Source organism: Stenella coeruleoalba (assembly GCF_951394435.1).
Source record: "Stenella coeruleoalba genome assembly, chromosome: 5".
Lineage (NCBI taxonomy): Eukaryota > Metazoa > Chordata > Mammalia > Artiodactyla > Delphinidae > Stenella > Stenella coeruleoalba.
In genome coordinates, this window is record NC_137150.1 from 79500847 (window position 1) to 79516978 (window position 16132).

The 16132-nt window shown below is 45.4% G+C and overlaps 1 protein-coding gene across 2 annotated transcripts in view; it reads right to left on the reverse strand.

Annotated features, from left to right (window-relative positions):
• Positions 1-16132, reverse strand: part of ARHGAP31 (Rho GTPase activating protein 31) — a 113091-nt gene that overhangs the window by 25864 nt on the left and 71095 nt on the right. For both annotated transcript variants that reach the window (XM_079922988.1, XM_079922989.1), the window contains exons 4-8: positions 11054-11136; positions 9765-9872; positions 8379-8521; positions 2511-2709; positions 338-462 (exon numbers count right to left, since the gene is read on the reverse strand). In XM_079922988.1, the coding sequence (XP_079779114.1) occupies positions 338-462; positions 2511-2709; positions 8379-8521; positions 9765-9872; positions 11054-11136 (658 nt within the window). The remainder of the gene's footprint in view (positions 1-337; positions 463-2510; positions 2710-8378; positions 8522-9764; positions 9873-11053; positions 11137-16132) is intronic.

Sequence of the window (16132 nt, forward strand, 5' to 3'; positions counted from 1 at the left end):
TGGCCAAATATGAATAACGTCTGCAAATTATTTAATAGTATTATATTGATATTAATTTTTTGGTTTTGATCATTGTATTACAGTTATCTAACATGTTAACATTTGGGGGAGCTGTGTGCAGGGTCTACAGGTTCTCTGTGTACTATTTTTGCAAATTTCTTGTAAATCTAAAATTATTTTAGAAAACCAAAAAGACTCTTCAGTTAATTTATAAGTTTCTCTTTCAGGGTGAGTGAATTTGACATAATCAAACCAAAGACTTAAGAAACAGAACTGAAAAAAATAATATATATATATATATATATATCTTATAAACATAACTGCTATTGATTCTTACCTGAGAGCCTCTGTCCTCTCACAAATACACTCCCATTTCTACTCAGCTTTGATTTAGAGTCTGATCCAGAACGTCCCAGGTTAAATATTGATTTCCACTTCTTTGATTTACTGGAGAGCTTTCTTCTAAAGGAGCCAAGCCACAGGGGGTTAGTTTGGTAACTAGCTATTTCAGTGGGACTTTTAAACTAAGAAGGAATACCCCAAACATGTTCTTAGTTATGAACAGCTCTGACATATCAGGAAATTTCTCTCTAAAATCCAAGTTGAGCCTGACTCTCACCCTGTCTGGGGATGCCCATGATGACCAAGCTAGGTTTTCATGAGTCAGAGTGAAGGACCACATTCCCCAGAGGAAAGGACAAAGATGTGCTATTACAGGCAGGGGAGGGGGCAAACAGAGACAGGGGTTGGTGGCAGACTCAGAGGTCACAAGCAACCACAGTTCTGGGAATTCTGGTAAGCAGTTCAGTCCTGGGTTATCAAAGATACTTATTTTTTTACAGGAGTAAACACTAAAGGCCAGAGACCTCAGTCCTGTTATGCTCCTTGCACTGCAGCCACACTGCTGGGACATCCACAGGCGAGGAGGGCGCTGGGGTAGACTTTAGTGGACTGGAAAGGGGGTGGATGAGAAAGCAACTTAGAAGACAGCCTGGCCTGGGAGAGTTGCAGGCTGCTGGATGTGGTCAGCGGTCACTGCAGAGAAAGGCAGAGGGTAGTCACTGTGTTTCTGGCTTTGTCTCTCATTTCTCTGACGAAGCAGGGAGAGTTGAGTGCTAGACTGGGCCAGAGGGCCTGGTGCCACCAGGGTTCATCACAGAGGCCCTGCCTGGCTCTAGCCGGCCTTGCTATCAGACTTCATCAAGTTCCAGGATGAAACCCTGCAACCTGTGGGCCCCACAGAGGACCTTTTCTCTGCAGGGTTCTCATAGAACATCCAGGTCTCAAGCACAGCATGATTTTACAATCCATCAGAGACAGATCTGCAGTGCTTAGTTGTTTCTATTGGATCTGGCCTGATGTTTTCAAGCACTAGGCCTTGGGGTGGGTTTTACATAATCGCATACCTTGAGGTATGGTATGAAGGCACAGAGAAAGTGAACTTGATTGTCCTTCAGAGGAAGTCTTCCTGACCCCTGAGTGGAAGTCTTATTCTCCAGGGATTTAGGGGGAGGGGCAGTGGGGATCAGTCTTTCAAAACAGAGAGAGAGAGAAAGAGAGAGAGAACCATCCATGCACTTCAGGAAGTAGAGGGGTTTCTCGCCAGGTGAGTTCCAGGCGCCCTTCCCAGAGCACACAGTGTGACAGGCGCCCCTACCCCTGTGCAACGTGGCAGCACTCTTTCTCCCTCCCCAGGGGGAAACAGCCTCGCCATCATGAGGAGGACACTGATGAGAGGTCTGAGAGGTCTGTTTTCATACCTCCTTTCACTGATGAAACAGCAAGGCGGACACTCTCCAGTGAAAAGATTGCCTTTCGGCTCCTCTACCTACTGTCTGCCTAGGATTTCGGACCCCTGCTTCAGTCACTGCCTCCTTTTTACAGTGGGGCATGGGGCTGGGAGAGGGATGTGTGGAGACCAGGGTTACCACAGAATAAGTGAGAAGGAGAAGGGAGGGAAGATATGAATGAGAATGGTGTTTGTTTTTGGAGGGGAGGGAGGGCTCTAACAGGTAAGAGAGGAGGAACAGAAGCCAGGATGCACGTCCCCAGGTGCCATGTTCCCAGAGGTCTCAGTCCAGAGTGGTGCTCTCTGTCAACTTGCCCTCCGCTCATCCCTACGCCTTCCATAGGTCCCGTGGGAGGTGCAGGGTGGGAGGAGGGGGTCAAGTTTTTGTGTTTTGCAACCTTCCTTTTGAAAATGTCAAGCTTATTTTGTCTCAACTAAGGAGTAAAGGGTTTTAGTTCTGATTCTTGACGCCTATGAGCCCCACCCACACCATGGTACTAGGGATCTCAAGTTCTCGATGACTTTGGGGCAGTGAGTGAAGGCATCAGCCGCTGGTGAATGTCGTGGAGGCAGCTCCCTTCTCTTCTGGAATGCTTCCTTACCCCCCAACCCAGACCACACCCCCAGCCCATGCTGCCATCACAGCCCTGAGACTCTATGGCTTCCTCCTCCGTCCCCCTCCACCTAAACATCTCCCAGAACTTGGAAGAAGGACACTTACTTGTTGTCTGGTAACTCAAGGACAGTGTGGAAGAGGGTGCCCATGGGAGGGACAATCTCAGGCAGGCTATTCTCTCTCCTTTCTTTCCGGGCAGGGTGATTAGTAGCTAAGCTCCGGGCCTGAGCTTCCTCCAGACTCACCAACTTCATGGGCAGGGAGAGGGCTGGCAACGTCAGGCTCTTCATGATTGGCCGGTTTTCTGTAAAGAGGAAAGAAGAGCTCATAGACCTCCTGGGAGGAGGCCTGGGCACTGGCTCCAGCCAGAGCCCCCATCCACAGCCCCTCCTGACCTCCTGACAGGGGCTTCTCCTGGGAGTGGTGGGGTCTATCGGGCAGAGACTACACGTGGGGATCTGACAGCCCTCCTGGCCGGACCAACCAGGGGGCACACAGGGGCTTCAGAAGGCAGCCTGCATTCCTGTACTTTTCAGACTCTTCATTCATTCATGCACACGACAAATATATTGAGCACTTACTGTGGGCCAGAGTGACAGTAGTGGGTATTTGCCCCTGGGAACTGCCTAATGCTTTGGTCAGGTGGGAATGTGTGTTCAGCCACAGAGGCAGCCTCACTCATCTAGGGTAGGGCAGGATACTACCCCTCCTCTCCGCAGCTGGAGAACAAAGGCTCCAGGGGAATTGAAGGTTGGAGCCTCGACTTTCCTGAAATTACCTAGCCTTGTATCTCTGCAGTAGAAAGACATTTTATGGCTATGCTATTCCCTAAGAGATAAGTGGCTTTTTATTCACTACCTAATCATCTTCAAGTGTATGCAAGCCAATTCTTGTACGTTTTTTTAAAGAATGGAAGTGATGATGACAGATCAATGGTGTCCACGATTATCTCTTTTCTCCAAGTCAATTTTTTTTTTTTTTCAAACTGGGGCAATCTTGTACCCCCTGTCTCCAGCCAGGGACATTTGGCAATGTCTGGAGACATTTTTAGTTGTCACAGGTGTGTGGGGGAATGCTACTGGCGCCTAACAGGTAGAGGCTAGGGATGCGGCTAAACATCCTACGATACACAGGACAGCCCCTCGACAAGAATTATCCAGTGCTAAATGTCAACAGGGCCAAGGCTGAGAAACTCTGATCTAAGTAAAAACGAAGAGGTCTAAGTTTGCCTCTACTTAGTATTTTGGCAACCTTGCCAGTTTTCTGTAACTTCGGAAGGGGTAAAGAGACTCAAGGGTAATTTGGACCAATTGACACTAAGAAATCACTTTTGGTATAGGACTCAGCTAATTTTCAGAAAGCACCTCGATAGCACTATTTCTCTTTGCAGAGCATGACCCTCTCTGAGTGAAATAAAACCACTGACAAAAGGCCTTGCAGACAATGGGACTGTATGTGACTCTGGGGCGTTTCCAAGGAGGAGAGAGTGGCCGTCATTCAGCAGGACTACAATTAGATAAATCTGTGATCCTAAAGATTTTTCAGCGAAGTTTCCAACTTTAACCCAGTTTTCCCACTGAATCCAAAGGAGATTAAAAATATTTAAATTTAATTGACTCAATATCTGTTCATAGATCCTAGATTATTTATGACTTTTTTAAACTTAATTATTTATTTACTTAAAACATTAAATCATTCTGGGAGCAACTGGAACAACAAGAAAAACATAAAGTGCAGGATCAGGAAACCTAGCACCCACCTCTTGCCATGGTTCCAGGCTCCAGTATCCTAAGGCCTACTCATCATTTCTGCTTAGATGTTCGATAGGCATCTCCAGCTTTACATCTCCTAACAGAGCTTGTGATTTTTGCTCCTTATCTCGAAACTGGTACCTCCTCCCATCCTCTCCAAATCGGTAAATAGCACCATGGATCACCCAGTTGTGTAAGCCAAACCTGGAGCAGGTATTTTTCATTGATTCCTGTCTTTGATGTACCCCTTCTCCCCCACATCCAGCCTATAAGCAAGTCCTGAAACTCCACCTCCAAAATATATCCTGAATCCAGCCACTTCCCTCCTTTCCACTGCTAACATGCACAGACAGTCCCCAACTTCAACAGTGGTTCAACTTACAATTTTTCGGCTTTAGGATGGTGTGAAAGCAATATGCATTCAGTAGAAACCGTACTTTGAATTTTGATCTTTTATCAGGCTACTGATTCTGTACAATACTCTCTTGTGATGCCTCAGCTCCCAGTCAATCACGCAATCACAAGGGTAAACAAGCAGTAAACTTATAACCATTCTGTTTTTCACTTTCAGCACAGTATTCAATAAATGACATGAGCTCGTCAACACTTTATTATAAAATAGGCCTTGTGTTAGATGATTTTGCCCAACTGTAGGCAGGCGCAAGTGTTCTGAGCATATTTAAGGTAGGCTAGGCTAAGCTATGATGTTCAGTAGGGTAGGTGTATCTATAAAAATATACAGTAAAATTTTTTCAATGTATACTCCCACTGTATACACATATATATAGTTGTAAGATACATATATACCACTGTATTTGTTTTATGTGTAATAGAAAACATACAACATCATAGAAATTACAAAGTATACAATAAAATCGATGGAAAAGAATTCTAATAGTTTCTTCCAACACCCATACTTTGGTCTTTGGCGTCCCCTGGGTGGGGCACCCCACTTTGGAGACTGCATTTCTGTAGCTACACGGGCTGACTTTCTGCCACGCGATGAGCTCCTTTCCACCTCAGAGCATTTACACTCCCTGTTCTCTGTGTTTGGAACATTCATCCCCCAGATCCTCAAATGACTGGTTTCTTTTGTCATTCAAGTCTCAGTTCAAAGATCACTTCCTCAGAGGCCATGTCCACTCTGTACCAAAATTATACCCCCAAGTCATTGACCATCGCATTATCCTGCTGTACTTTCTTCCTGGCATTTATTGTCTTTGAAGTGATAATGTATTTATCTGTAAACTTATTTATTGTTTGTCTTTGCAGCCAGACTATAGCTCTACGCAGGGCAGCGGCTTTGCCGTTTTCGATACCGTCCCCAGTGTCTGGAACAGTGTCTTGCACATTGGAGGTGCCCAATGCTACATACTTATGTTTTAATAAACCTTGGCATATCACAATCTCTCTGGCCTCACTGCTCTCATCTATTAATTAAAGGTGTTGGATTCTATGACTTTTAAAATCTTTCCAATTTGAAGTAGAACCCTATTTCTAAATCTCAAATTCCAGAGCGTATGACTTATTCCATTTTGTGTAAATATTAAGTATGGTACCAAAGTCAATAAGAATTCATAACGAGAACATTTAAATGAAATGCACTGAATAATAATTATTGGAGACAATCAAGAGTTAAAGCCTCAAGAGGAAATTGGATTTCAATATGCAGGACAAAAGCTGATTAAGGCAACGGTCATAAAAAGAACAGGCATTTCCAGGTTGGAATTAGGAACATCCTTAACACTAACAGTCATGAATGGAATCTGCTGTCAAGAAGAACATCTCCCAAGAGTCATTAATTCTCCGCAATGGTTTATTTATCTGTTTAACTATTTTTTCCTCTCAGAGTCAGCACAAGGTAAGGAAAGAGCACAGGCTGGAAGATTTAGGTTCAGTGTTCAGTCCTACCAGATACTAAGCTTTTCTGGTTCTCTGGTTTTCATGTATAAAAGAGGGTTGATAACTTTATGATGGTTGTTGTGATAAGACCATGAGATGATATATGTGGAGCGCCTGCCATGGTTCCCGGCACAGAATAAGTCCCCAATAAATAATTGGTTGACTCAAAAGGATGAATGAATGAAAGTGTATTATTTCTCCTTTACTTTCAAAAAGGATTTATATAGCTTACAATAAAAAATACATCCGTAATGTGCGAGTTAAAATAAAGATAAAAGAAACGTCAGCCATTCCTAAGTATATAGCCAAGAGAATTGAAAACATATGTTCACACGAACACTTGTACATGACCTCACAGCAGCATCATAATAACCAAAAAGTAGAAACAACCCATATGTCCATCAACTGATGAATGTATAAATAAAACGTGGTACAGCCATACAACAGAATATCATTCGGCCATAAAAAACAGAAATACCGATACATGAGAACATATGCTAAGTGAAAGAAATCAGTCACAGAAGACCACATATTGTGTGATTCCACTTATATGAAATATGCAGAAGAGGCAAAATCCACAGAAACAGAAAGTAGATTAATGGCTGCCAGAGTCTGGTGGGAAGACAAGATGTGGAGTGACTACTTAACGGGTGTGGGGTTTCTTTTTGGCGTGATGAGAATGTTCTGGAATTAGATACTGGTGATGGTTGCACAATTCTGTGAATACACTAAAAACCACTGAATTGTACACTTTAAAATGATTAAAGTGGTGAATTTTATGGTATGTGAATTTTAAAAGAAAGATCATAAACCACACGGAGGACAGGATGGGGGTGGGAACCATTACACCAGAAATCAAAATTTGATATTAATTGCAATTGATTACTTTGATGGTTATACTTGATTTTCCCAAGGATATTAGCCAAAGTAGAAAAGAATGCTTTGATCAGCTAATACAAATATTTTGCAGATACAGCTCTCATACACCACTGGTTCTCCAAGTGTGGGCCCTGACCACCAGCAGCAGCTCCATCACCTGGAAACTTGTTAGAAACACAGATTTTCGGCAGCACTCCAGACATGCTGAATCAGAAATTCTGGGGATGAGATCCAGTAATCTGTGTTTCAATAAGCCCTCCCAGTTATGTGACGTATGCTAATGTTGGAAAATCACCCTCACACAAATGGTAGTTAACAGGCTTATTGATCAGCTGGATTTTTGAGTTTTACAAATTAGGCTCATATGAGTTCAATCAGCATAAACCAATCCCAGTGCATTCCTAGGGTTAATTATGTTATTATGAGACTACAGGACTGAAACATCATATCTTGCATCTCATCACACCCAGCGTGAAATAGCTATATTTTTCTTGTATATAGTGGGTTTCAATGCTGGCTAGTCTCTGCATACATGCGCCCACACACTCATTGCTGTGTGCCTAGTGCCCTATGCAGGGCAGAACAAAGTAAGCACTCAAGAAGTGCTTGAGAAAAAGACAGATATTATACGATACCACTTATATGTGGAGTCTAAAAAATAGTACAAATGAACTTATTTACAAAACAGAAACAGACTCATAGACATAGAAAACAAACTTATGGTTACCAAAGGGGAAGGAGAGGAGGGATAAATTGGGAGTATGGGATTAACAGATGCACACTACCATATGTAAAATAAACAAGGATTTACTGTATGGCACAGGGAACTATATTCAATATCTTGTAATAAACTATAATGGTTTTTATATATATATATATATATATATATATATATACACACACACATACATAACATACACACACTTCGCTGTACACCTGAAACTAACACAATATTGTAAATCAATTATAGTTCAATTATTTTAAAAAAATGCTTGCAAAGAGAAGGCATTCTGAATATATATGTGAGTATGAATAGGATGCCTCTTAATTCACTTAGGACTTCTAAAATATCATACTGAAAGTAAAGATGAAATCTAATAGTCGGCAGAATATTGCCAGTGTCTCTAGCTAATAACTGGAAGAGTTTAAGAACTCACTAAAAGCAACAGAAGGTATTCCAGTTCACCACACCACATTCATGGGATAGGCCATATATGCAACTGATCAGAAACATGCTAGAGCCACACCCATACATACCACACTTTTGTTGCACAGGCACACATGTATGTATGCACGATCCCCAAACACACGCAGTGTAGTCAGCACACACACACAGTTGACACTGAGAGCTAGATCTCAGCCCACTCTAACTTATTCTTGGGCCCCATGCCTAAGGCAAAGAACGGTGATTGGTAGGGTGTATGCCAGAAGGAGCCATTACCATCGTTCTCCAGAGACCCGGGTGCACCGTTGTTAAAGATTTGATCCACATGATTCAGTATGAATTCAATCACCACCTGCTGGACCCGAACTGCAAGGAAGGCTGCATCTCCATTGCAACCAGTGGCTTCAATTTCTTTGGACCTGAACCGTGGAAGAAACACATTCAGTGAATGAGTCTGCCCTACCCCATGAAGCATAAGGGGGAGCCAGTGGGCCTTTTGTACAAGCCCCCGTTCCTAAATGTATAGTTTGTTAATTTGTATTACTTTAACTATTTAAGATCAATTAAAGGTACTCTCCAAACAAACTGAACAAATTCGAAACAGTTACCAGGTATTATACCTTGCAAAACTGTAAACACTATATTAGTGAATATATAGGAATTGATTGTTTTCTTTATAGGATCTTCTTCCGCCTCCACACAATTGTTCTAAGGGCAGGTCATCATTTATGAAGTCATATGAAGCAGTTGATTCAGGTTATAGACAGCTAGGACCCCACCAAAACCAACAAAAGCAAAGGAAGCCCCAAAGACCCAGAAAGGCCTTTTCAGGAAATTATAACATACAGACCCATAACACTGGCCACATCCTGGTAATAGCCAGAAGATACCTCTGGGTTCCAGAGTTTCCATGGTTAGCAGGAAAGGGCTATTAAAAATCACATTTGGGGGCTTCCCTGGTGGCGCAGTGGTTGAGAGTCCGCCTACCGATGCAGAGGACGCGGGTTCGTGCCCCGGTCTGGGAAGATCCCACATGCCGTGGAGCGGCTGGGCCCGTGAGCCATGGCCGCTGAGCTCGTGCGTCCGGAGCCTGTGCTCCACAACGGGAGAGGCCACAACAGTGAGAGGCCCGCGTACAGCAAAAAATAAAAATAAAATAAAATTACATTTGGGCTTCCCTGGTGGCACAGTGGTTAAGAATCCGCCTGCCAACGCAGGGGATATGGGTTCGAGCCCTGGTCCAGGAAGATCCCACATGCCGCAGAGCAACTAAGCCCGTGCGCCACAACTACTGAGCCTGCGCTCTAGAGTCCGTGAGCCACAACTACTGAGCCCGCATGCCACAACTACTGAAATCCGTGCAGCTAGAGCCCGTGCTCTGCAACAAGAGAAAACACCGCAGTGAGAAGCCCGTGCACCGCAATGAAGAGTAGCCCCTGCTCACTGCGACTAGAGAAAGCCCACGCGCAGCAACGAAGACCCAGTGCGGCCAAAAATAAAATAAATTTATTTTTTAAAAAATCACCTTTAATTCCCACGTGCGACAACCACTTAGCCAAATGTTTGTCTACAAGGGGCTTCGGTTTTGAAGAGTCCAGTCTTTGTTTGAATTGGGGGCTGCCTTGAGCTCACTGGGGTAGTGAGGTGAGGGGTGGTGGTTACCTGAGGAGGTTTGGAGCCCACACCAGGGCCAGGTTCCTGGCATGCATGTTTGTCTTGCTGCTGAAGGAGGCGATGTGGGCCAGGTGTCGAATCAGGTATTCCAAGGTCCTGTAACAGTTCATTTTTTAAAAAGCAAAGTAAGAAACTTTGGAGCCTGTGTGAAGCCTGAATCTCGAGATAATTTCTAAAGTTTGAGTTTAAGAGACTCTAAAATATTTCTATCTCATGAATTTTGGAGGACTATCAGGAAGATATCAAGATAGATGGAAGCAATTTTCTTAGCCTCAGGAATACTGGCTGTGGGTGGGGAAGAGGTGGGTTTGACAGAAGTCAGCTGAGGCCCTTGGAGCACCAGCCAGAGACAGAATAGGGGACTCACGTCACTGGGAGCCTGTGCCTCCTTTCACCCAGGGCAGCACTGCCTCATACTGTCTTGAAACTGGGCCCCATCTCAGCTTTTATTGTAATTCTCACAACTACAGGTACCTGGCACTTGTTAGGGAGCTCATTTGATGGATGAATAACATCTGTTATTGCTGGGAAGCCCTTATACCACATCAAAACCTGCTCCCCTGGTAAAAGCTGGGCAGGCTTAGGGAGCAATGGGAAAGGCGGTAGGATTAGGGGCTAAATTGTGAGAATGAAATGAAAGGATGAAATGATGGAGGGGATGGTACTGATGAGCATACAGACAGAACAGTCAGCCAAATGCTCAAGAGCAACAGTCAAACCCTGTTTAAGAACCATCTTGGTGGGGCTTCCCTGGTGGCGCAGTGGTTGAGAGTCTGCCTGCTGATGCAGGGGACACGGGTTCGTGCCCCGGTCCGGGAAGATCCCACATGCCGCAGAGCGGCTGGGCCCATGAGCCATGGCCGCTGAGCCTGCGCGTCCAGAGCCTGCGCTCCGCAACGTGAGAGGCCACAACAGTGAGAGGCTTGCGTACCGCGAAAAATAAAAAAGAACCATCTTGGTTTCCATAGATTTGGTTGTGCTATGAACCTTGGTAAGAACCTAGACTATCTCTGTGAGGCTGGCTTCTGTGATCAGAATGATTCTTGTGGAACTCTGAGGGGTGCTCTGAAAGTAACTTAGACATGGGCTGTCCCTTCCCACCAGTGTCTCTGGTCAGGCACCAACTCACTCTGATAAAAGTGACCTGTTCTCTCCCCTCAACCTGCCCTGGGAAAGCCACTGTCCACTGAATTTGTTCCCTTTTATGATGCTAGCCTGCATCTATGGTATTACATCACATCGAGAGGCTGTGAATTGCTTTTACCAAGGATTCTTACCTGTAATGGGATGGGGGGAGCTCCTGGATAACATTCTGGATTCGGGCCAGTTGGCCTTCTTCTGGGCAATGGGACACCGCCTCCTGCAGAGAGGAAATGAAGCAGTCCAGTGAGTGCTCGGGAAGGGGGACACCCACCTGTGTCTGCAGGTTTTATTTAGGCTTCTGGTACTCCAGCCTCCCAGCCATGCCTAGAGATTGTCCTTCCAGGAGGCATGCTTTTCTAGAAAAAACAAACCACCTAAAATCTCTGAGGGTTCATGATGGGAGGTGTCTAACAATGTGGGCACACAGGGTCTCTGTGCATCCTCAGATGTTTGGTAGGTATCTGGTAAAAAAGGTGTAGAATCTTGGGTGTGTCCCGTGTGGCAGAGAGAGTCACAGAGACACTGGGAGAGAGAAACAGAGACAGGGAGACAGAGTGAGATGGAGATGAGAGGTTGGCTCCCTGTTTACTCAGCCAGCTATCTTTTTGGGTGCAAACAGCCACTCCCCACCTAGCCTGAGACTATCCCTTGACCCGGCTGCCTGTCATTGATGCCAGGAAGCAGGAACGACGTGAAGCCGTGCCTTCTCAGCAGGATAAGAGCTTTGCCCCTGAGACCTGGTGGCCTTGTCCGGACTTGCTCTCTGGTTGTTTCCGGCGTGGGTATTTGGTTCCCCGCTCAGCCCAGGCCCTCAAGGAGAGGCTGGGGCTTCAGTAAAGGCAGTGCGGTCACAGTCCTGCCCGGGGCTCCTGCACAACACAGGTGTCCCTCGGCAGAGTCCCCTGTGTCCCGTCCTGAGACTCTGTCCTGCCTGTGCTCAGGCTCAAGGGCCCCTCCCAGTGCAGTGGCTGAGTGCTCAAGACTGACAGCATGGGAGCCATACCTAAGTTCAAGGTCAGTGGTAATTACATCTTTTTTTTTTTTTTTTTTTTTTTACCGAGGTATAGTTTACATATATTAAAAATGTACAAATCTTCTGCTACAGCTCCCTGAGTCCTTTCATATGCATAATAGCTACGTCATCCCACTCAGGTCAAGAGATACTTGAAAAGTGGCTCCTAAGCTCACTTCAATCCTCGGGATCCTGAATTCACAGGCACACGTGACTTACACAGTTTCGTATTTCCTCACAGTGCTGGAAACTTGCTTTGCATTTATATATAATGAAAAGTATAATCAGAAAATATATTCTCTAATTTGAAGATCCTAACTGTGGTGTGGTTTTCTTACGCTGTTCGGTCATTCACTGTCATTTCTTGCTTGAATGTAAAGGCTGAAGTTCAAACCCTCAGTAATGAGAATTTGGGGGCACAGAAAAGTGGAAGGAAATGAACTTTATGGGGCACCTTCTGTTTGCTGGACCCTATCCTAGGCCACACTTGCTGTGTCTGTTCCGGTCTCACTTGGAGGAGGACTCCAACACGCTCCCCCAACCCAGACCTTCCAACCCGCCTCGCTTGTCTCCATTTCTTCCCACAGCACTTGCCATCATTACTCACACATATAATGTACTTATTTATTAGGCTTATTGCTTGTTGTCTGTCTTCCTTGCTAGATGTAAGGTCCGTAAGTGCAGGGATGTGATGAGTCCCAGTGCCTAGAACGCACCTGCCACACAGCAGGCGCTCCCTGTCGATCTGTTGGACTACCCGTGCTCCATTTCCCTAAGTGGGACATCATGCCAGAGCTTTGACCACCAAGCTGTTTTTGTTTGACTTTTTCACTTCATTGAAGTAAAGCATCCACAGAAGCTGACAATTTTCAAAGGCAATCAAAAATTTCTATGTGGGAAAACTAGATTTCATTTCCTAATCAGAAATGGGGAGAAATGCGGGGCTGGGAGGGTCACAATCACAGGTGTCTCAATCTTCTGGTGGGTTTGCAAGCCTGAGAACGGAGCCGGCATAAGCATGATCTCTGTGGCAATCCTTGCTTTTTGAGACGTGCAGGATGTAGAGGGTGAGGACAAGCACGGGGCCTGGAGTAAACACCTGACGCCTCTGCCCTCTTCCTGGGAGCTGTCATTTAGAAAACAGATTTGTGGAGAAGACCCTGATTCCCAAGACAGGGAGGACCTCATAAAGTAAGTGAGGGGAGAGAGCTCAGGGGAAGGAGGGGCAGAGGAATGTGGCTGTGGATCCTCCCACATTCTATCCTGCAAATGGGGAGGAGAGGTAGGCCTCTCTTCCTCTCTCGGCAAAGTTGGGATGAGCTTTGCAAAGCTTTGCACACACACCCTTCCCAAGCCTCCCCCTCTTCCCCCCACTTTCTAAAAATGTGTCTGGGGAAAAAAATGTGTAGGTCAATTCAACAGCCCTCATGGAAAGTTCCTTTAATACTTTAGGAAGATGTTAGTCACCTTTGTTCTGAGAGGCTGGGCGGGCTCACCCCTGATGCCTGCAGGTCCCATTTGGGACTGGTGTTCATTTCACTATTTATAGCCTCTCCCTATCACACCCCAATTCCATTTGGAATCTCTCTAGATCTTTGTTTTTCTCCCAGAGGGTCTGCTCACTGCAAAGCTATTTTTTGATCTCTTTGTCTTCACCCATTAGGAGAGCAGAATCCATCAGTGGGGAACTGAGGGAAAGGAGTTGAAATTTTGCCCACCCCAATTTTTTGCCTGAAAGAGAATTTCACTCAACATTAGCCAAGCCAACCTTGCTAACAGCTAAACCTTAAAAGATCTAGGCTGACTCTGTGACTATTTGTTCGCTTCCAATCAGTATCCCTAAGACCAGCTTCCTGCCCTTGGAGGACTCTAGCGAAGGCTGGACTCCAGTCCCCTCTGGCGGGGCCCAGGCTCTACTTTCTTCTGCTTACCTGAATACCACCTCTACGCCTGCCGCCCGGGGAAGGCCCATCACCAGGGGGGACAAACAACCCGTGGCTGTCCCTTCCAACTGCGCCCAGCCGCAACTCAGTTTTTACCCTTTATTTTGTATTAATTATTTAAAAATTATTATAAAGCCACCTTTATTATTTTTAATTATTTTAAGCCGTTAGGTTAAAAAGTAATTCATGCACATGATTTTAAAAATGCAAAGCGGGCTTCCCTGGTGGCGCAGTGGTTGAGAGTCCGCCTGCCGATGCAGGGGACATGGGTTCGTGCCCCGGTCCGGAAAGATCCCACGTGCCACGGAGCGGCTGGGCCTGTGAGCCATGGCCGCTGAGCCTGCGTGTCTGGAGCCTGTGCTCCGCAGCGAGAGAGGCCCGTGTACCGCAAAAAAAAAAAAAAAAAAAAAAAAAAAGCAAAGCATTCAAAGGAATACACAGAAGAAAGTTAGTCTGACTTCTAACTGCAGACCCTCTGTCTCCAGAGACAACCACTGTTCTCTTCCAGACAGTCATTATACCTACCTGTCTTTGTCACACCCATGGCAGCAAGCATAACTACGTGACCTGGCCCATCTGCAAATTCCCGGTCTCCCATCATTTCCTCCTTGCCTGCTCCCTATGGGCCAAGCTGGCCTCCATATATTCCCTCAAGCAAGCTCGGCATGTCCTCGACTAGGGCTTTTGCACCTGCTGTTTCTTCTCGGCACCCTCTTCCACCAGATATTTGCACAATTTGTTCCCTCACTTCATCCTTGTCTCTGTTTAAATATCACCTCATAGACAGACCTTTGATTATCCTACCAAAAATAGCAGTCCCCATCATTCTCTGCCCTGTACTCTGCATTAGCTGGCTTCGTACTGCTTATCAACAGTTCAGATTATAGAGCTATGCTTTAAATTCATTTATCATCTATCTCCTTCATTAAAATGTAAGTTTCACGAGAGGAAGGATTTTCTCTGTCTTGCTTACCATTAAACCCCCAGCACCTGGAACTGTGCCTGCCTGGTATACACAGCAGGTGTTCAACAGACATTCGTTACATGAAATGAGTAAGTGAATCAGTCCGTCTTTTGCTTTGCATTTGAAAATGCCAGAAAGTCTCATTTTGGCCACACTTCCAGGACAGTACCATCGAGAACCAAACCTCCTGAGTGAGGAGCACCAGGTTTGCTGAGACAATTCCCCTCAACTTTGGGCTCCTGGCAGGGTGACCAATCAGCAGAGTTTGCCTGAGATTGAGGAGTTTCCTGGGACACAGGACTTTTCAGAGTTAAAAGTAGGGGAGTCCCTGGCAACCCAGGACAGTTGGCTGCTGCCCCATTGGCAGCTGTCTTGAGCTCACAGCCAGTCAGCCTCTGCCTGATGCCACACACCAGTGGTCCACCCCCAGTGACACTTCAGATGACATGTGTGGGTCAAGCAACCTGCCAGCAAATGCTTACTAGGTAACAGTCACAACATTCTCCAGTAGCTGGAGAGCAGGGAAAGGAAGCACAATAATGAATAAAATAAATACAGTTTCTGTCCTCAGGAAGCTTACAGTTCAATGAAGGAGACTGATACACAAAGACGTAATTTCAATATAAAATTTAATACCTCTCTAAACTGCCTTCTCTAAAAATCCTGAAGCAGCAACTTTTCTCTATCTTGGGTGTAACAATTTTAGCTAAATCAATCTGACCCAAATTGAGTTTTTCCTAAAATGAACTTTTCTTCTGATAAAAACAAAATGTAGTGTAGTAGGTTGAAGAGTTGCTTCCAAAGATATCAGATCCTAATCTCTAGAACCTGTAAATGTTACCTTATTTGGAAAAAGAGTCTTTGCAGGTGTGATTAAGTTAAGGCTTTTGAGATCAGGAGATTCTCCTGGATTATTCAGGTGGGCCCTAAATCCAGTCACAGGTATCCTTAAAAGAGGGAAGCAGAAGGAGATTTGACACAGACAGGAGAAGGCAGTGTGACCACAGAGGCAAAGATGGGAGTGAGCCACAAGCCCAGGCATGCCAGCAGCCACTAGAAGCTGGAGGAGGCAAGGAACAGGTTTCCCCCTCGAGTCTCTGTAAGGACCATGGCCCTGCTGACACCTTGACTTCAGCCCAGTGAAACTGATTTCAGACTTCTGCACTCTGGAACTGTGAGAGAAGAACTTTCTGTTGTTTAAGCCACCAAGCCTGTGGTAATTTGTTACAGCAGCCTCATGAAACTAATACGTGTGCTGGAAGGAAATAAAAAGCACCTGCTATCCCACCACCCA